Source organism: Centruroides vittatus, unplaced genomic scaffold, assembly GCF_030686945.1.
Source record: "Centruroides vittatus isolate TY-2023 unplaced genomic scaffold, ASM3068694v2 contig_824, whole genome shotgun sequence".
Taxonomy (NCBI): domain Eukaryota; kingdom Metazoa; phylum Arthropoda; class Arachnida; order Scorpiones; family Buthidae; genus Centruroides; species Centruroides vittatus.
In genome coordinates, this window is record NW_027122537.1 from 866,183 (window position 1) to 889,713 (window position 23,531).

Consider the following 23,531-nt stretch of genomic DNA (forward strand, 5'->3'; position numbering starts at 1 on the left):
TTTATTTTGGATTGAGGTATCTTCAGAAGCGTGAGAAGTAGAGCAGGGCATTTTGCAGATTTTACCTTTCATAATACCTTTCGTATGACACTTTTTCCTCGGCCATGCTTAGATTGCTAAAAAAAAAAAAAAAAAAAATTAATTTTTGCACGTTTTATAAAACTTTTAATAAAATTTATTTTACATTTTATGGGGTTCCAGAAGGAGGACGCGTTTTGGGGACAGATCAAGAAAAATCATTGCTCAATGGGATCAGATTCGAAGGTAAAGAGTAAATTCCGGATAGAAGAATAGGTCAGTCTTGATTAGTCCATTTCGATTGATCCAACTCAAGTTCGTCTTGGCCAGCCTCCTTTCATTGTTTGATCAATGTCTGACATCGCCTATCCCTTCCTCGGATGCTTCAGCCATTCCTCCAACTGTCCTCAGGCCCACCAGTGCCCTGATTGGTTAAAACAACTGAACACTGGTAGTCGTGCGTTCATGCCTCGCCACAGGCTGGCTACGTGGAGTTTACCGGGATTTCTTGACGCTAGTAACACATTATTGCTAATGTGAGATTGTATGCTTTGTTTATAAGCTTATCTTAAACTTTTCAGTTCACATTTTGTTTAATAAAATCAAGTTGAAATGTCTTTCGATCAAAAGCATATCAGGCATGTTATACTTTGAGTTTCGAAGAGTACAAACAGTAAAAACGCCGTATAACGCCGTACAAACAGTAAAAAAAAAAAAGCCTTTGAATTGAGTTGAAAATTTAAAGAAAAAATGAACTTAGATCAAACTTCTAACATAGAAGGTAATTTTCGTTTTTTAAATAAAACAATACAAAATAGTATTATACATTTTTATAAGATTTTGAAAACCAAAGATGGTGAATACTCCCATTACTCAATTTGATTCTTATTTTGCAACTTGAACACAAACTATATGGTGTATTTTCTCGGACACATGGCAAATTTCATCACTAATTTTTCTTCAGTTTTCTTCAGCTGAAGAAAAATTAGTGATGAAATTTGCCATGTGTCTGAGAAAATACACCATATAGTTTGTGTTCAAGTTGCAGAATAAGCACCGGCACGGTTTCATAAATACTACAATTGATTCTTATTTTTTAATAATGAAAAGTCCTGCTACTGAAAATGGCCTTTACAATTTAATGGATGTGGGTGGAATCGTCTTTAATGCATTTAAGAGAAGACAAATGTTACGTGTTTTTTCACCCGTAGTGTCGAAAATTTCTAGTTCGTTTTCGAGATGCGTTGCAGTGCTTCTTTTGCTGTCATCTATTCTTGATTTGTCTACCTCGGCTGCTTTAATAGCGGTATCAAGCTTATAGCTCGATAATTCGGCAGTTCGTTTGGCTTTAATAATCAGGTTTACGAAGAAAAACTTCATACTTGCAGACTTCGTACTAGTTTCTATTCTTGCCCAATTTGCACAACCTGGCATAATGTAGCTATTGAAGCTACTGGACATAGTTAAAATTGAGACAGCATCGGCGCAATTATTCAAGATATTACAGGTTCTGACAAGTAAAGAATTTTCAGAGTAGCTGCCACAAATACATATTGATTATTGACAATCTGTGAGATGTCATAACAAGCAAAAATTTAAAAAACGAATAAGAAGACTTAATAAATACAAATGTATTCTGACAGTTTGAGTTAATTATACTTTCTATTTGCAAAATTTCCTCAACCTTAACACAAAAAAAGAAAAAAGTGAACTTTTAAGAAATTTGTGGGATTTCCCGGGTTAAAAAAACAGCCGGGATCCCGAGATCCCGTTTGTGAAACCCTAGTTTGAATCTACTAAAGCTGATATATTTTTAACTGGAGAAATGTCTCATTTTCTTTTACTGTTAGTTGAAATTTAAAAAATATATTACTGTTATTCTGTGAACATAATAATCGTATAAGAGGTTATTTTAAAGAATTGTCTGAACCTTTAAGCGCTACAAGACCAAATCGTTTGCAGCGCCCCTGGCAGTAAAATTCGGAAGTTAGCGCTACTATCTCGAAAACAATGCCCATACTGAAAAAAGTCAATTACACAAACTGTAGAGCATGACTGATTTAGTACGAAAGGACACCTTGCGTACACGAATAGCATGAATAAAAAGTGTGAAATGCTAATTTGTCAGTATGCGATTCCCGTCAGTGCTACGTCACTAATCGCATCACGCATGGGAAGTGAAACCGCGCATTAGATGTAGATATGGCGAATTATTTCAATGAGCAACGAGTTCTCTGTCCCTATTTCTCACAATTTGTTGCTTTGTGCAAATGTATATTTCTATAACGTAGGCTATATTATAGTCGTATGAATAAAAACGTTTAAACGATTAAATAAATCTTTAAAATACTTTTCAATATATTAAATTTGTGTTTCGTTCTTTTTTCATAATTCACTCGTATTGGCATTCGTAATTTAAGCACCTCACTGATGATCTACCATAAACATAAAATGATCTCCTTAATATGATACAAATACTTTCAGCAAGTGTAGTATTAATTTAAGGAATAAATAATAATTTTAAAGGTTGAAAATTTTATAAAATGTAACAAATTTGAGTGATATAAAACAATTTTATATAAAAACAATAATAAAAATAACGTCTGGATTAGACAAAACAATTGCTATGTATATAATGGGATTACTGCCATTAGGACATTAAACGGGACAATTTTTAGTGTTGTACGTCGTCCAAAAATAATTGGAATAGATCTCAAAAAGCAACGACTTCTAAAGACGGAAATAGTAACTTAACAAATTTTTGTGTGCACCATTTTTACAATTGTTTCTCTATTTTCTTTATTGATTGATTTTATTTCGGAGCAATCGCCATGCTGCACAATATTTGGATCGATCACCTGTCCGGATTCGATCCCGTGTCTGCCAGAGCGCTGGCCTGTTCAATTTCTTCCTATTCAATAAATTAAAATTAAAAAGAACCTCTAATTAAATTACCTTTATTTAAATTTTAAAAAGAACGTTTAAAACGGCTTTTCAATGCTCGTCATTAGTGTAGATAGGCCCAAATTGGGGCGATCAATTAATATTTTTGTTATATGACGATTATAACGTTTTTAGAAATTCGTTTTCAGTAGAATGAATTAAAAGCTATTTTTAAAACTATTAAATAAATCTGACACAATTTATTTGGTAACTACAAATAAAGGGCAGATTGTTTCCAAATTTTTCTGTTTCTCTCATCCAGTTTCCCATACTCATCTCTGTAATATTCTACTCTCCGTTTCTCCCCTTTGTTCCGAGAAATGAACGGAACCAGAGAGGAGCGGAGTAAATAGGAAGATGGAAAACTAGATGAGAGAAACAGAATTTTTAAGTTTTAACGGCTCTTAAGTTTTAAACAAAAAGGATTTTTAAAACTCTTTCCGCTCCGTGGGCACTAAGAGGGTCTCTTTTTTAGCAAGCCCATTATGGGTTCGGCCAGGCCCACAATGGGGCGGCCGGGTGGTGAGGGAGGGGGTCGATATATCCGGTCGGACCATTCCCCGAAAAATTTCTGGGGATTTCTCGACCCGTCCGGATTCGATCCCGGGTCCCCCAGAGCGGTAGGCTGCCACCTTGACCGCTCGGCCATCCGGCCCAGAAAAAGGGGTTAGAACGGTCCGGTTACCGGTACGATTTGGGGCCAAAAGAACTATTGTGAACTTTCATTAACCATCAAATGACAATACGATTGCCTAACTCTTTTGAAATAACTCTAAGTATAAGGATGTTCCAAAAAACTAAATTTACCATACCTGTGAGGATCCCGAAACGCGTATATAGATATGGAAATAAAGATGGTGTTAGTATTAGGGTAGTATGTCTCCACATGAGAAAAATCTAATCCCTACAGTAGACTCTACATTAGAACTTTTTAAAAAAATTTATTTTTTATTTGCAATTTTTTCATTTTTTAAAATAAAAATAAAGGCCGACAAGTGTCGCCAGAAGTTTATCGGCTTTTATTTTTGTTTTAAAAAATGAAAAAATTAAACAAAAATTTATTGTATTGGTGTAAAATTGTGCGTATTGGTGGGAAAAATATGCACATTCAATGATATTTTGGTAGAGATAGCTTGCCAGTTTCCTCTGATTTGATGGCCGAGAGGTCAAGGTGGCAACCTACCTCTCTGGGGACCAGAATCCGGACGGGTCGAAAATTCCTCAGGAATTTTTCGGGGGTGGTCCGTCTGGATATGTCGGGCTCCGTCCCTCACCAGCCGGCCGAGCCATTGTGTGGCCTGGCCGAACCCATAATGGACTTGCTAATGGAGGCCCTCTTAGTGCCCATAGGGCGGAAAGAGTTTTTAAAAACCCTCTGATTTGATGTATTTTTGTACTTTTTGTATAAATAAAATTTTTGTAAAAAAATTTTAATGTAGAGACAATTTACCATAGGAATTAGATTTTTCTCAGATGTAGACGTACTAGACTAATACCTATGGTGGGCTCACTAGTGGCCAAGCGGCTCTGTTCCCTGAACACTGGGAGTTCGATCATGGGTTTGCGTCTCGCCAGACGGGCTGGCCACGTGGAGTTTTCTCCATGTCTGTAACGCCTGAATAGTGGCCAGTTACCCTTAAGAGACCTCCCGGAAGTTGTTATTCCCCGCGTAACGACCATCATAAACGCATACAACTACTACTACTACTACATGACAATTACGTCACACTTTACCACGAGGCGATATAGCCTAGAAGCTCATACCCAACTTGCTGATACAAGACAAGATACCGATAGTGTTAAAAGCTGGTCTATAACGTTATAGGCACACCAAATATTGTAGGGCAAGAAAGTTATTGACTGACCATTAACGTAAATTTCCAGTTTCGTTCGGGATACATTGTGAATGCGGAGAATATTTACCATATTATATCACTTTTCCCGGACATTCTCGTTTCTGACTAACGCTGTCAAGCAACTGTCGATACTCAAAATTATATAATACCAATTTAACTTTAATTTTTAAAATGTTGAAAATAAAAAAAATTTTTTATTGTTACAACTGAAACTAGTATGGCTTAGGCCGGATGGCCGAGTAGTCAAGGTGGCAGCCTACCGCTCTAGGGGACCCGGGATCGAATCCGAACGGGTCGAATAACCCAGGAATTTTTCGGGGGGTGGTCCGCTCGGATATGTCGGGCCCCGTCCCTCACCACCCGGTCGCCCCATTGTGGGCCTGGCCGGAACCCATAATGGGCCTACTATAAGAGGCCCTCTTAGTGCCCACAGGGTGGAAAGAGTTAAAAAAAATACAGTGTATAATAAATGTTCATTTTTTTTTTGTTCAACAATAAATGTGAATTCTTCATGAAAAAATAAGACATCCCCTGAAAATAAGACCTAGTGCATCTTTGAGAGCAAAAATTAATATAAGACACTGTCTTATTTTCGGGGAACAGGGTATGACAAAACCGAGAGCACAAGCGTCTAGATCCTGAGCGAGCATTAGTTCTAAATTATTCCGCTGCGACAAGCGGCACTAAACTCGTTTTGTGGTAATTCTGATCAAAATTATAAATTATGAAAACTTATAGTAATTAGTAATTACGAATAAAGCAAAGTCTTTAAATAGACACCTTATTTATAAATGATTTCTCCATAAAAAAATACGATAACGTTTAAAACGGAATGCTCTAAATCGTAAGATTATAAGGTGAAATTACGAAGAAAATGAAATGTAAGGCGACTTAAAAGTTGATACTTTTCCACTCTAAAAATGCTTCTGGAAATCTTTTCTGGCTACGAACTTATACAATTCCAAAGTTGTGTCAGATCTGTAAACAAATCGTAATACAGTGAAACTTCCATTAACGGACAGCTCTACTTAACGGGCATTTTAACAATCCCCAGACCCTTCAAATAGAACATCTATTATATTTACTTCTAAATAACGGATGCCGTCGTCCATAAGACCATAACCAACCTGACGAAAACGTAAAGTCTCGGCATCAATATTCTGAAAGAATTAATTACGTACGAAATATTTTAAAACTAAAACAAAGAATCGGTTCAAATACTCTTTCAGAAGACGAATTTTGACCGTACGCGTCGAATAAAAATACAGAAAATAGAAATGAGGGAAGAGGGCAGGTTGTAAAAAGCCTAACTGTTAGAGAAGCTTAATTTGGTTAAGTTGTCAATCATCATTTACGTCATACATATTAATGTTATTAAACTTCTGTCTTATTGTTGAAATTAAGCTTACGGTACCAAGAAACCATAAACTTTTCCTGAGTTATTCATTCGTTCAGCAAGAACCATAGTACAGTAGTAACGAAAAAGAAACTTAAAACTGCTACAACTGCGTTTATTGCGGTGAAAGTTCAAAGGCCGGCCAATTTAAAGTGTGAGAAGATATTCGGTATTCTGGCATTCATGATCTTAACAGCTTTGTGGAGGCTTAGGTGTAATTTTCTTTATAAATCATTTATTGAAAAAAAGCACAAACTGTTCGAAAACGTACATTACATCTACCCGATAACTACAAAGCAGACAAATCTCTACATCGATTTTTGTTAGTCGTTAGATCATAAACGATATTATAAATGCTAGAATATCGAACACATTTTCCATCCCTGGAAGTGGCTAGCAAGATCGCCTTCGTAACTCGACATGCCAACAAATACACACCAACGAACCCGATAATATAAGAAACAACACACTCAACAGCCGTAAGTGAACGGGTTAAACTTAGTAATGCCATCTCTAGAGCAAACCAACAAGTAGAATAATATTAATCTGGCAACGCGTCCGCACGGCAAGCGGGAGTTGCGGGTTCAATTCCCGCTTCGGGCCGATACTTTTCTTCCAGTTTATTCCAAATTAATATTACAGGTATTCTAGTTGTTGGTTTGCGCAAGAGATGGCATTACTAAGTTTAACCCGTGACATGCCAACTCTGCCTAAACAGACTTTCACCATCCTTCCATTCATAACGAATTTCATTTTTCTTTGTCGTTCTTTGATGAATTAATTAATCAATCAATGTATCAGTATTTACGTTTTGTCGTAATTTTTTATATGCCATTTAAAGTGTCCCATCCAATCCGTTTGCTATTTAGAATTCAATTAAAATGAATTTTTACAGCCGAAAGGATAAATGATATACTGTACAGGTACTCCTCACTTTACGACCACTCGCACTTACGACCAATCGAGTTTCGACCTACAATCGGGGAATCCCCTTTCTCAGCTTGAGTGTGGATCAGTGGCAAATGGTGACATGCACACTAAGCGTACTATAATAGGCTTGCGCGTACTATAATTGTCTTTTCATGAATAAATTTGAAGTTTGTTGCATAATTTGTATAATTTTACAACGATCCTATATTCCCGGCGCAAGCTCCTCGCTTATCGGCAAATTCGCTTAACGACGTAGTCGTCGGAACGGAACTCGGCCGTAAAGTGAGGAGTACCTGTATATATATACCCTGTATTTTAATTATATGTACAGTACTAACTATACTGTCTCTGATAGAACAATAGGTGCTGATATTAGGGGACATCAATATTAAAAAACTTTTTTGTGATATGTAGGTAAACACAACCTGCACTTAAATACTGAAGTTTAATATTTTTGTCACTGCTGTTGTTATCCTTTATGTGCTTGCTTATCTTAATGCATCTTGTCTATGACTATTTTAAACCACACTCACTACATTCCATTTTATTTAACATATAAGGAGTTCATGGACATCGACAGTATGATAAACAAATATAAACACTGGTTTTATTCTGATCAGGCAAAAAAGCTGATGTTGCATATGTGTCACAGTCTTACTGGAGGTATTAAAATTAAATTGTCATCCTGATAAGCAATTTTTAATCTATTCAAAAATTTATTTGCTTTACATAAAAAATAACAATTTTACTTTAAATATTTAGGAATGGATTTATATCATTAAATCAAGTTTATAAATGATATTATGGAATACAGTAGCCCTTGATTTAATGGATTAATAAAAAGGAAAGAAGCATCCATTATTTCCAAAATTCTTTTAACTTGTGTGTGTTTTAAAACCACATATTAGTTAATAATGAACTTGTACAATGTACAGGATGTATTAAGATGTTTTTATAATGTACATTAATTTATATATGACACTAAAACATCTGTTAAAAATAATAAAATAAATTTACAATAGGAAGAAACTATTTTAAACATGCCAAAAACTGTATAGTGTAACTAACAGAGTGCTTTCTGCATAGGTAAAGGCCTGAGAACTCTACAGAAATACTGTATACTATAGATATATCATATGAGAACTATGAGTACAGATTTACAAAAAACATGTTACTTCTGATCCATTGCTGTTCTGCACTTCCATCTTCTATACATCTATAGAACTTTAAAAATGTTTATATTACAGATAAAATTATAAAATTGAAAAAAAAATAAATAAATAAATAACATCCTTTTTTTAAAAATTATATGTTACTGTTTTATGTGGTGTTTTGTTTTTCTTCTGATGAATCTGAAAAATGAATTTTGACCAATTTTCCATTTGTACTTTTACTTTTTCCCCTTTCTTTTTTGACTAAGCAATATAGTTTGTATTGTATTTTATAATAAAAACAAAATTATGATAAAATTCATTTAGTTTTGAAATTCAATATGCTTTCTTGTAATTTTTATGTACTGACAGTGTAGTGTTTTTTGAAAAATTGTATCATTTATAAAGTTTTTTTTTTCTTTTGTTCAAATTATTGCATGAAATAATCCAAGAGGAGAAAATTTTAAAAATATACAGTTTTAATTATAAACCATAGACAATTTATCTTCCTATAAACAATGATTTATAAAATAAGCAACAGACTTAACAAAATTCATTTATGTTGTAGGAATAATTTTAATTCCAGTTAACAGATAACCACCACTTCCACTAATAGAAACATCAGGATGAGTTCTTTCAGGAAGAACCTGTATAAAAATAATATATATATTTTATCATCAAAGTTTTATATTTTCCAGAAAAACACATCAAGTTTATTTATCTAAATGATTGAAATATTTATATAATTTTCAAATAGTTCAGAAATCAAAGTGTAATATTTTGACACAATAGAATTGGAATATAATGTTCTGAAAAATTTTAAAAATATCACTCAGAACAACATTAGAAAAGTAGCCAATTTTGATGACTATTTCCAATGATTTTTACAGAAATTTGAAGAATAAATTACAATTTCTAACTTTTTATCATCTGTGATAAAAATGTCACTATTATAAAATTTTTCAGTTGATTTTGTGAATATGAAAATTAATTTTTACTTTTATGTAAAGTCTATTTAAATTTAAAGCAATCTAGTTTACATGAAAGAAAATATATCTAAATATTTAAGTATTTTCTACGAAACAAAATGGTTTGAAATTCAGCCATGATTTTATATCAATGTTGATATATAATTGTTCTGTGATGTTATTTGTAGATAACACAGGAAATTGTATAGGTCTGAAAATTACCTGTACAATTATCCCTTAATGAAATTTATGATGGCAAATATAGGATCATTGAACAAGAATTTTAGAATACATATTTTCCGAAGTTTCTTTTGTTAAAGTAACAATGTTACAAATATTCGATATGTACACCATTAATGTGTTGCAAAACATCCACCTGATACTCCAAATGCTTCCATATATGTATGCTGCAGTATTTCCACATCAATTCATCCAATATTAGCTGTGATTCTTCTTTTAAATCATCAATGCTTGTCACCTACATACTGTCACAAGATCTTGGATGAATCCCCAAAGGAAGAACTCATAGGATGTGATATCAGAAGATCTACTCAGCCAATGAATTGCATGCACTTCCAAACAAAACAAAACAAATAAATAAACTTTGTACTAACAAAAAACTTTATACAGGAAAACTTAATAGAACATGGAAATTTTTACACTTGTCTATTATAAAAGACAAGTGTAAAAGTTGTACAGATAATTTTTGGACACCTTGTATTTTACTTACTGTATTTGTCAATTACAGAACATGAAATAATAAAATATGAAAATGTAAAAATTTTATCATAAACTAATTAGAACAATTTAAATCAATATATCATCATCTTATGGGGTGCCCATGAGAAAAGGGAACTACGTTTGCATGGCAATTATGCCATCAAATAGCCCATTACTGATTAATTATACTCTCATGCACTTGTATCTAACTAATACAAAGCAGAAGTACGATGTAGCCTGGTGTATTGTTTTTGTTTACATCCTGTACTTTGTGATCTCTGATTTTATGATCTAAGTTTCTTAAGATTCAATTATTTGATTTTTTATGTATAATATCAATATATTACAAAATGATATATTTTATTAAATATGAAATTGTGAATGTAATTTTAATCAAAAGCTAAATTATGAACTTATGTTTCACTGATGAAGTTAGTACCTGAATTACATGTTTCATTTCAAATATACATAGCAAAAAGAAAGTTGTAATATATTGGAACTAAATTAATCTTAATAAACTTTATTATAAAATATGTAGTTATTTGAGAACTACAGAATTTGTTATTTGTAGTTAAAAAATGTTTTAAGTTCTTGTTTAAAATACACTTTTGATAAAAAACAAATCAAATAATAATCTTCACACAGTTGAATTTTCTAAAATGTTTAAAACTTTTTGACCAATTTTTCACTTTCTTCAAAATTAAATAAATGCATATTTACAAATATAATTTATTGTTAAATTATTACTTTCATTTTGTTCCATTATACATTTCATTCAGGCAATGTTATTAGAAACTTTATATGACTGATTTGTAAACTTGATGCACCAATATATTTAAAACTATGTGACTACAGTTGCAATTTTGCCCATTATACTCAATGTACACCTGACTAACTGGAGTTAGTGGGCAATGTAATGGAGAACAATACCTTTACCAGTACTACTCATGATAAATTATGAGACCTGCATGATATTTGAACCTGGATTCCATTACAGTACAATGACACCTTGTCATGTAGCCATCTGGATAAAAATGCATTTAATTCTAAAGATCAAGATCAGTCAACAGATATAATAATGCTAAATTGTAAAGAAATGTTTCTACTTTTTAAAAATTAGTATATGATTTCTTTCATTAATTTATACATACAGAAAATTTGCTTTCTAATAACCATTTTGTAATTTTTAATGCAAAAAGTTGATGTTTTTAGAATTAAAAATATTTTTATTTCATATCTTGAATATATTCAATATAAGTAATACTGATACAATTTTAAAATGAAACTCAAATAGATCTTTATATTAGCAATCTATTCATTTTAAGCCAAATCTTTTTATGAAACTAAAAATTATGGTTATGTAATACAGTAGAGCATCGTTTAACCAAAAGCTTTCCAGTCGGACTGTGTCGTGCTGAATCAAACGTTTTTGATACTTGATTAACTTCTAAAGTATAATTTTTTTGTTTTTATATTTTTCAATATATTTATTTTGTTTGTACAAAATAAAGAAATACTTTTTAACAATACAATAGCCTTGATTATAATTATAAAAATTTTCGTTAGTCTTAAAATCGACGAAAATTCAACACGAAGTGACACGCAATGGAGAAAAATTTCAACTTCGGACAGGTTAATATATTTTTTCGTACATAATCGGTTATCCGAACAACCCCAGTCCCCAATTGATTCGGATAAACGATGCTCTACTGTTGAAATTTATCTTTGTATACTAGTACATTTATCAATTAAACAAAGTTTAAAAAAATAGGTATAGTATTCGATTTAATTGGAAGTGGATTAAAAGAATAATTGTATCGTTAAAGAAGTTTGGAAATACAGAAACTGTAAGAATTTTATTATTTTATTGTCGGGGAAATATGTGTATACTTTTAATTTTTATTCATAATTGTAACAAAAAACCTTTTTAATTGTTAATTTGTAGAAAGTGCTATTTAGATGCCTGCTGAGGAGGGACAAACGGGTCTGAAACACAAGCTTAAAGTGTATGTGTACAGGTTAACTAAATAAAAAATATTATTTCTGATCAGTAAGACTTTGTATCTGCATCCATAATATTCCAGTATAATAAGTCCTGTTAATTGATAAATGTACTAGTATACAAAGATAAATTTCAGCTATTATAAAGGACACAAAGGCATAATAATTGGATGCTCTACTGTAGTTATATTTTCAAGTTCATACTGAATGAACCATTTATACAGTAATTTGAAAATTTTCATAAAACAATAAAATTTCAGTATGATAATTATTTCATATTATCATAACAAAAAATTTACATTTCACTATTTATATGTTTAAAACATAAAATTTTAAGAAATTTACCTGATAATTCCTTAACCAACTTTCAGTAAGATTCATTAATATTGCATTTCCTTTTTCTTTCAACTCACTATAGCACTCAACTAATGGAGTTTGATAATTACAAAATACTGCAAATGGACTTGAAGGAGAAAGAAATTCCAGTAATTTCAATAGCATATTTTTAGGATGATGTTTGCATGCTATTAAGAGACTGTTATAATGTAAATATTTGTTATAAAAAAAATTCATTCAATAAACTTAAAATCATAATGTTATATTTACCCATCCATTTTATTTTCCTTTAATATTGCTTTAGCTTTCTTTTGTTCTTCTTGTCTTTTGTTTCTCCTTATCATTTTTTCTTTTTCCTATGTGAATTTATTTAAACTTTCAGTAAATTGCATATTCCATATCTAATTATATACAGTCTAAAATATTTAATTTTAAAAGCATTTAATAGTAAATTTAAATAATTTTAATTGTGTTCTGGCTAACGTTTGGAAATAGAGTAAAATATGAAGTGGAATATGAAATAAGAAAGATGAGATTTATTTCAATAATAATAATAATACCGATACATAACAGACAAATTCAAGAAACAAAAAATTTTGAAGATTCCAGACAAATATCTTATATCAAAATTGAATACCATCCTTTTATTTTCATTTTAAGATGTCAAATACATTTCCCCATCAACTGTTATCTGGCAACTGTTATTTGAAAATGATATTAGTTGATAAAATAACAACTATAATATACTGTAGGAACAGTGATGATTAAAAAATAATAACTATAATTATTTCTGAAAACGAAAAGCAAAAATATGCTAGCTTAATTAAATAAAATATTCAATTCATTTATACATTTAAAAAGATATTTAATCAGAAGAAAATATAGTTTAATTGTAAAATATAAAATTTGAAAGTAAATGTTTTAATATAAAGAAGTTAATCTAACCTTTATTAAATATTCTTTTTCAAATGATTCTGTTCTGTTATCTTCCATTGGAATACTAGTATTTTGCTCACAATTTTCCTTGACTTCTGTTTCAACCCATTCTACTGGATTCAAATTCTCATTCATAACTTCATTTAAACGTAAGCCAAATAACAGTTTCTCAAGTATTTCAGATGGAATATTAAGAGCATTAACTGCTTGTCTGTATGAACTAGTATTTAAATATAAAAGTAAAAAAAATATCATTCTAATTAACAACCTTAAATATGATTATATAGAAAATGATAAATTCTTTTCCTACCTAACTGGACCAGGTTCAAGATATAACTGAATAATACTGCCTTCTGATCCAAGTCTTTCAAGAACTGCTGCTACCATTAATCCAAATACTGAATCTACAACAATATATTTTCCTCCGTGCCTGACATTGCACATATTCAACATTTGTGATAGCGAGTCAATTCTAAGATTACTTAAAAATAAAACAAAATCAATATGTAAAAACAGATATAAAATAAATGATGAACAATTCAATTATAGATTAATTATATTTTAGGATCATAAATTTTTCAATTATTTATTTTTTAATATATTTTTAAAGAAATAATCAAAGATGGTCGAGAGTCAATTGAAAATGATCCAAAAAGTGGTTGTCTGAAGACATCGACTATGGACAGTAACATTGATAAAGTGCGACAAATAGAAAATAATCTGAATGTGACTCAAAAATATTGTCACAAGTGATGAGACATGGTGCTACCAATACAACCCATTGACAAAACATCAAAGTTCTATGTGGAAGTCATCAGACAAGCCCACACTGAAAAAACATTGTTTCCAAAAATCACAGGTCAAGACCATGCTCGTCTGTTTATATGATTCCAAAGGTATCATGAACAAAGAATTTGTCCCAAATGACCAGAATATTATTTGGGTATTTGGAACATCTTTGGAACCAAATTTTACATGTATGGCTTGAGTATCAAGCTCAAGGAAGCTGGACACTGCTGCATGACAATGCACCCTTGCACAAGAACACTGCTGTTTGTCAATTTTTGGCTTGAAAAGGTATTGTAATCCCAGACCATTCACCATATTCTTCTGATCTAGATCCCTGTGACTATTTTCTGTTCCCAGAACTTGAAATTGTAATGAAGGGACTCGTTACAAGGACATTCCTGAGATTGAGGCTGCTTGACCATAGTACTGAACCAGGTACTAAAACAGGAGCTAAAAAAGTCCTTTGAAATGCTAATTACTCATTCCGAACATTGTATTGCTGTAGATGGATCTTATTTTGGATAAATAAACATATTTATAAAAATATTACTTGTAGTTTTTCTTCCTAGAGCAAAAGTTTGGTTTCTTTTTAGACAACCTGTATATGTGGATACAATCTATTAAAAAAGATATCTTAAGTTTGAAAAGTCAATTTTCATTTTTTGAGTGCATCTTATTCCACAGACTAAGAGGAGTATTTAAAAATAAAAATAGTTCGAGTGTTTAAAAATTGAGCAAGATACAGAATTTTGAAAGTTTAGTTTGTAAAATCATCACAAACAGGGTGAGAAAACATGTTTATTATTCTTAGTACAGCAAAATTGCTGGGATGTCTTTGGCTGGTGTACGTGATAGATGTCGCTACACCAGCCAAAGACTTGACAGCATTTTTGCTGTACTAAGAATAATAAACATGTTTTCTCACCCTGTTCGTGTGCTTCCTTTCTTGCGTTCTGTGTCATCACTACAGTGCCAGGAAAGCGTTTCCGACCATGCATTGCTATGTGATTTCCCATCGTATAGGTCTACTCTATCTCTTCTGAAAGTTTGTAACCGCTGTACTGATACACCCTGTATATCACTATTACACAAATCATGTAGCTCAATATGTATGAAATTAAAAGATGACAAATAAATTTATAAAATAAAAAGTTTTAACAAATAAATTATGTTAATTAGATTTTTAAACAAAGAAAACTGACTAAATTACACTTTTATGAAAACTTATTCATCTTTTCTAAATATTTAAGCCAATAAAATCTGATTTCTTAACACTATTTTATCAATTCTGTATTAAAACATTACAGATGATAAAACATTGATTCATAATTTTACCAAGAATTTTTAAAACTTAAATACAGATTTAAAATTCATAGTACATTCTAATAAAAATAATTGACTTACCAAATTTTCATTGGTCCTTGTTCGTAATACATTTCTGCTAACAAGCGGGTTGTTGGTTTAAGAATTTTAACATAATTTAAATATTTTTGTCGCTTTTTTTTCAAATATTTAGCTTGAGCATAATGGGTTTTTTCTTTAAATGTAGAACTATTTTCAATGAGATTTTCTATTATTTTCTAAAAAAATATGTTACATTATTGATGTTTGGAAGTAAAATTTAAAAAGACACTTAAAGAAAAAGGTTAGATGAAAATACTCAATACTTACTTCTCCTGATAAGCCTTCTGCTTTGAATGTTTCAATTTCATCTTTTGTTAGTTTTTGTGATGTTTGATCATCTATAAGATTTCGGTTATCACGTAATTCATTATCTGAAATACAATTAAAGTTCTTTATAATTTTAATCATTGTATTTTATTTATTTGTGATTTATGCTGTAATGAAGCAACATAAAAATGAATTTAGACAATAAATTCTCAATCTCCAGAATTTGTTTTAAAACTGTTTCTACTCTGTGACATTGAAGGCCCAGAAAAATATAAACAGATTACTTTCCCAGTTAAGTAACTTATTTCTCAGTGATACAGTAATATATTCAAAAGAAAAAGCCACGAAAAACCAATTAGATCTATTTGATTTCCTATCTTTCACCCAAAATTCATGTTCAATCATGTTAAATTTATGATGATTATATAAAAATCATATAAAATTTTTCAATTTGTTTTTATCAGTATTAGAAAAGCTATTACTTATAAGTTGTTAGAAAAATACACATATCTAATAAAATTAAATTTGCAAATTATACTTCAGATATATTTCTTACTCTGTTTTTAATATTATTAATCTAAAAATAATAAGGATATTTTTTAAGAGAAGAATAATTGAGACTTTTTAAAAATGAGATACATATCATAATTTATGTCTTAAGCATAATGTTGGCCACTATCTATATAAAAATTAGTTAACTACATAGTTAATTAGTATAAAAAGCAATATAATTTAACTGTTAGTTAATTGTGTAGTTACTTTGTTTTTATAAAAGCAATTGAAACAATTAGTTGATTACATTTAAACTACTCAGAAACAGAAAAACAAAATATTAGACTGAATTAAAATAACAGTTCTGTTTTCATTTCAACCTTATTATTTAAAACTTTTATTTTCTTTTTTTAACTGATGACTCAGAATACAAATTTTTTGAATTTTTCATCCAATATTCTGCATTGTCCAGATGATAAAATTTGTCCTAACAAGAAAAACATGTTTCACTATAACACTATTTGGGGTAGTCTTCTGTTTTAAAAATCATTTTTTTTTACATGCTAATAGTTTTGTAAAATATTCAAACTAGGGTTGGGTTGATGGTTTAAGGCAACACTTAGGCACTCTGCCAATGGGAAAGTGCATTCCCAAGAGGACTTTTTTTAAATGAGAAACTGACCCTATTTAGGTGTCAGACACAGAAAACCTGGAAAACTCCACATGGCCAGCCCATTGATGAAGCACAGACCTGCAAATAACTATCGGTGTTTGGTGGTTTCAGCCACTGATGAACCAAACTCAAACTAATATTGTTTTTTTTTCTAAACTTCTGATTTTACACAAAAATTCCTGCCAAGCATTTTAATCGAAGAAGTTGAGTAATAACTAATAACTTGATGCAAGTACAAAGTAAAATAAAAATATATTTACGTAAGCCATATGCATGGCAAAACCTGACTGGTTGTTTTTGTTTGAATTAAACTTTTATCAACTGGCAATATAATAATTTCAAATGCTACAACAGCTGAAAAATGAATAAAAAAGTTAAACTGATCTTCAAAAATCAAGACATGTTCACTCAGCTTAATACAATAGATCAGGAGTCAGCAACCTTTTGGGGTGTTGTGCCAAATGATTTTTACAAACTTGTTCCATGTGCCGATATGATTCTACGAATTTTGTTTTGAAATTTTATTTCAAAATATTTATTCTACTCATATGTTCTTAAAAATTAGAACTCTCAGAATTCTAGTTCATTGAATAGGGCAGGTTTGCAGTTCGTGCAATTTATTACAACAGCTTTGTGTGTTTATTTGTACATCAAAGAAAATATTTTATATATTTTAGTTTATTTTTATAATACAGTAGAGCATTGTTTATCTGAATCAATTGGGGACTGGGGTTGTTTAGATAACTTATTTTTCGGATAACCAATTATGTGCGAAAAAATATATTAACCTATCCCATGTTGAAATTTTTCTCCCTTGTGTGTCACTTTGTGTTGAATTTTTGTTGATTTTAAGCCTAACAAAAATTTTTATAATAATAATTATGGCTATTGTATCATTGAAAATTATTTCTTTATTTTGTACAAACAAAATAAATATATTGAAAAATATAAAAACAAAAAAAATTATACTTTAGAAGTTAATCTAGTATCAAAAACATTTGATTCAGCACGACACAGTCCGACTGGAAAGCTTTCAGTTAATTGGTTAACCGACGTTTCAGTTGATCAGCTTGCGGATAAACGACGCTATACTGTATTTTGTTTTCCAGTAATGATGGAAACCGGTCATTTAGAAGTTAAATTGCCTGTATCAATGAAGAACATGAAGCAATAAAATTAACAATTTTAACAACTGGGTCCATTACACAATTCAAACATTGTGATGAGATTTTTACAACTAAACTTTCCTGGTGTGTAATACAGTGAAAACTTAATATTTTATGTCCAATATAATTTTCAAGAAGTTTAACAAACCCTTTTCCTTTTACAGGGAACATCGACAAAACATTGGCGTGAATGACAATTCACGCCAATGTTTTGTCGATGTTCCCTGTAAAAGGAAAAGGGTTTGTTAAACGTTCCGTAAATTATTTTGAAAATCAGAAAATTAATATAAATAAAATATTTTCTGTTACTACTGATACTCCATCAGTAGTAACAGAAAATATTTTATTTATATTAATTTTCTGATTTTCAAAATAATTTAAAAATGCTGTAGTAATGTCTTGTCCTGTAGTTGTACCAGTAAGAGGAATCAAACAACATAATTCTTCATAAATTTGATCCTTTCCACCATATCAAGCAACTATTGCTAGGCATGCCGTGTCGTTCACACCAATGCTTTCAACAACAGCAACACTCAATACAGAGGCTTCTTGTAATCCAGTTTTCTGTTTAATTGTTACATTATTGGTCATATCTGTTATTTGTCTCTCAATTGATCTCGCAGAGACAGATATATCTTGAATTCGAGACAGTATTTTGTCTCCTTATTTAGTAAATCACTAAATAATATATCGGCACTTTCCAAAAAAAAAAAAAAAAAAGGAGTTTGTTTTTAAAACCAGAAACAGCTTGTTTAATTTGCTTCAATTTTCTCATCAGCATTCTTAAACATAGAATGATGTTTGCTTTGATAATGTCTTTGTACACTTGAAGTACAATATACGACACTTTTGTAACATAAAGCACAACCAGCATGACCCTTTTGTTGTAGAAATCCATATTCTTTAGTACAAATGTCTTGAAAAGATCAAACGTTAACTTTTTTCTTTTATGAGCCATTCTAGGGTGGTATATTACTTATTAATAACAAGCATACAGGAATAGGCAAACAGTCTGGATCCAGACATGCAGAATATGCTGACTGTCGCACGTCTGGCCTCGATAGACATAGATAAGAACACAGAACATGAATGCACGCACTTTACATATGCAAAATGTAGCCGACATGAATGCTTTGCATTGTGATTTCAATATCATTTTACAATTATAATTTTTAACATATTTTATTTATTTATTTGTTTTAATATTTTAATTCATTCAGCATGCCACTGAAAATGGTCTCACATGCCAGACATAGCATGCATGCAGTACGTTTCTGACCCCTCCAATAGATTATGCCAAAGCAACATTATAGTGAATTAAAAGGAATAGTAGTCAGAAGTTTGAAGTTAAACAGGTAAGTTAACTAGTAGGTTAATTACTAAATTGAGACAGTATTTGTAACTAGTAGTTAAATACTGCCAACCCCTGCTTATACACTATATATATTTAATCTGTCAATATCCTTATTTGAACGAAGTCAATTTGATACATTATCTTTCTGCAATAATTTTAGTTTTTTTAAGAAAAGTACAGTAGAGCATCGATTATCTGAATACTGATCAACCAAAACATCGATTAACCACAAGAGTGCCAGTCGGCAAATTCAAATTTCCGCTAGTGCTGTGGCGCTGCAATATTTGGCTATGTCTTGCGCTACTCCAATATTATATTTGTTAGTGTGCATGTTTTAGCTGGCAGCATTGGCACGACCATGAGAGGGTACATGAGAGGGTACAAATACTGGCGCATCGCCAGTATTTGAACAAGGCTTTTTTTCCCATTGTGAGCGGTGAGCTTTGCTTGTTTTATGTGGTGTTTTTCTGAGGACTGTGTGTTGGGACATGTGTCATGCTGAATCAGAATGTTTTTGATACTAGATTAACTTACAAAATATAATTTTTTTTGTTTTTATAATTTTCAATATATTTATTTTGTTTGTGCAAAATAAAGAAATTATTTTTACCAATACAGTAGCCATGATTATTAGTTTAAAAAAATTTTTGTTAGGCTTAACATCAGCAAAAATTCAATGCGAAGCGACACGCAACGGAGAAAAATAACAACATGGAATAGGTTAATATATTTTTTCATACGTGATCAGTTATCTGAACAATCCCAGTCCCAAATTGTTTCGGATAATCGATGCTCTACTGTAATTTATGCAAACATGCATAAGCATGTAAATGTTAAATTTATACATTAACATAATGTATTCCATGATTGATGCTAGTTAGTTTAAAAGAAAAAACTTATAGGACAATTTAACTTGAAAAAGAATCAAATAAGATTTTTTTAAAATAATATTCGTAATAAAATAAAAATTATTTATAAAGTGTAAAATACAGTAACATTTTTTTAATATTAAATATTTTCAATTCAGCAATAATTACAAGGAATGTCTTTGTTATTCATTTGTATACTTTTTATTCAATATTTTTTTTATATTAAATAACCAGTTGATTGAGTTCATTCTATGTTATTGATTTTATATATTGTTTCCACCATATATATTTATAGAAGACAAAACACAGAATGAAATGCCATACTGATTAATTTTGAGCTAAAGTCATTAATACAACATATTTGCTACAAATATAACTGGAAATTTATACAAACATAATTGAAATATAGCAATTTTGTTTTTCATTTTCTTCCAAATATGCATTGTATGAAAATGACAATTATAATTTTAATAAAACACTATTAAATTACCTTCAAGTGTTAAAAATTCTGACTTGGACTTCTGTTCACTTTTTATCAAATCACCACCTCTGATTTCAAACGTTGAATTATATGGATGACCAATAACTCCATCCAAATAAAGTTTCTGTTTTCCTACATATACTGGCCTAAAATAAAAACATCAATATATTAAAAATATATATATTTAGAGTTATATAAATTTAATTTATTTCAGTAAAATCAAAACAATTAAAATCAGAATAAAATAAAACTTTTTCATCAGTTATTCTTGTATACTTCATGTAATGATGAAGTTTTCTGTATTTACTAATACTTTTATCTGCCTGAGAACAGGTTAAAATAATAGTAAATAAAAATATCTGTAAATCAAATATAGTATTTTTGATTTTATGAAGTCTTAATAAGATAAAAAGTGAAAAAATTACATGCAACCACTCTTAATTCAGGAACTGCTTATTTTTATATACACTCCTCAAAAGTGAAATTGCATCACCACAAAGGAATGCACATAACTGCATGCAAATTGCAGGACTGGTAGAGGTAACAGAGATATGAAAATGATTAAGTTTGCATACATATTGGGTTATGTGGTACCTTGTTTCAGGCTATAAAGACTAGTAGCTGGCTTTGGCCGTAAATGCTATCAGTGATGATTCACAGCAGCAAAACTTTCGAAGAGGCATAGAAAATGCCTCAGAGACAACAGTGAGCCGAATACCACCAATTAACAGCTGTGGAATGAGACCTTATCCTGGAGCTGTGCAACCTCAGTCTTCTGATGCATGCAGTTGTCATATGCATTGGGCATGAGGTGAGTACTATCTAGTGATATGTAACATGATGAATGCAGGAACATCTACAAACATGCTGAAAAGGGAATGGATTGCACTGGCAGATGACAGAGCACACAGACCGGCAGATCTGCTGAACAGCCAATCAGGACCCATTTGCCACAGCACACGACATCAAAAGTAGCCTGTGGCCATCAATGGGTGCATCTGTGTCCACCATTCACAATACATTGCATGAAGTTGGGCTACATGCATGAAAATCAGCAACAGGGGTGCAATTAACTGCTTGACACAGGGCTGCATGCCTGACATGACATCATCATCATCACAACTAGAATACCAAATGGCATTAAGTATTGTTTACAGATGAATCTCACTTTTGTCTGTAGAGGAATGACAGCTATAAATAAGTATGACGGTATCCCAGGGAACGCTAAGTGCTGGTCCTTTTCACCAAGTGTTGTCATATAACAGCCCATATAGGGGCCATATTTGTTACTGAATAAAACATGTTTCTGTTGCATATCTTTCTTTGTTCTTTTAATCATTTGCATATGTCTCTCACCTCTACTGGTCCTGCAATGTGCATGTGGCTACATGCATTCCTTCATGGTGTTGCGATTTAATTTTTGAGAAGTGTATAAAACATTTTGGTTAGATTTACCTTAGGTAGCCAAAATGGCTACCTAAGGTAAATCTAAGGTAAATACCTAATTCCATCAAACAGAATAAGGGAAACAGTGGGGACGCACGTTCTAACCTAACCTAACCTAACCTATTCTAATAATTTGGTTGGTAATAATTATGGTAATTTATTAGAATAGGTTAGGTTAGGTTAGGTTAGGTTAGAACATGCATCCCCACTGTTTCCCTTCTTCTGTTTGCTGGAATTAGAGACGAGCTGCCATTTTGGCTACCTAAGGTAAATTTAACCAACATTTTCAATGTTACCTTCTATCATCTTCAGTGTCACTTAATAAAAAAGTCTTTTTTGATTATTAAATGTTTCTTAGAATACTAGCAGTTCCTGAATTAAGTAAGAGTAGTTACTTGTAAGGTGTTTTTGTAATATGGTGGTATGGTTCATTGAACTCGAGGAAGATCAAAAGTAGAGTGATTTGCTTCATTAATATTTTTTGAAAAAATCTTAATATTTTATAATTTTGAACATGCTTGTAATTATTAAAATTGTTTTAGATAGAATAAACTGTAAAAAAAAAAAAAATTGTAATTTTACTTTTATTCTTTTATGGAATGTCTAATATACAACATAAATTAGATTAACGACAAATATCCATTTATATCCTAATGTAAACATTAAAGAATTTTCTCATTTCAACTATATTTAACAAATGTAAACTTCATAAATCATAAAAACCCACTAACAGCTGAAAGTAACACATGTAATTGTCATCGATTCTAATATTTGATTAATAAAAATTAAATTTAAATGCCTTACTTGCGTTTAGCAATTTGAATTAATCTGGAATAATTTTCTTTCTTTACTATAACATAATCTTTTTCTTTAATCTGTTTATTTATCTCTTCTTCAGAAACCATGTGTATGTCACACGCCATGTATGAGTCAATTAGTGTTGCCAAATCTGAATTTTAAAATAACGGTTTAAAAAAAAATCCCAATGTTGCCAAAGACAATAATATTAATAACTATTAAAATCGTTTTTGTAAACATTGTATCGTTGCAACTTTTTGAAATAATTTCATTAATTTTTATTACTAGATTTTTTTAAACCCGTTCTCGATTGCCTATAGTTTAATATATTATTTGAATAAATTGAGATAAAACCTGTATTTTAAAAATTAAATAGAAAGTTACAACGCTTTGTTCCATAATTATTAAAAGTTATATTAAAGAAAAATGAAATAGCAATCATTTTCATAGTTATATAATTTTAATGCCGTAATTTGACGGCCGGATGGCCGAGCGGTCAAGGTGGTAGCCTACCGCTCTGGGGGACCCGGGATCGAA

The 23,531-nt window shown here is 30.8% G+C and overlaps 1 protein-coding gene across 1 annotated transcript; it reads right to left on the bottom strand.

Moving 5' to 3' along the window:
• Positions 1–8,755: 8,755 nt before the first annotated feature.
• Trmt6 (tRNA methyltransferase 6 non-catalytic subunit) lies at positions 8,756–23,144 on the bottom strand. Its single transcript, XM_067278874.1, has 9 exons — positions 23,001–23,144; positions 20,760–20,896; positions 15,716–15,819; positions 15,449–15,624; positions 13,566–13,736; positions 13,265–13,475; positions 12,590–12,675; positions 12,329–12,518; positions 8,756–8,941 (listed from the first exon to the last, which is right to left on the bottom strand). Exons 1-9 carry the CDS (start codon positions 23,117–23,119, stop codon positions 8,852–8,854), a joined length of 1,284 nt encoding a protein of 427 aa, XP_067134975.1. The 5' UTR covers positions 23,120–23,144; the 3' UTR covers positions 8,756–8,851.
• Positions 23,145–23,531: the final 387 nt, after the last annotated feature.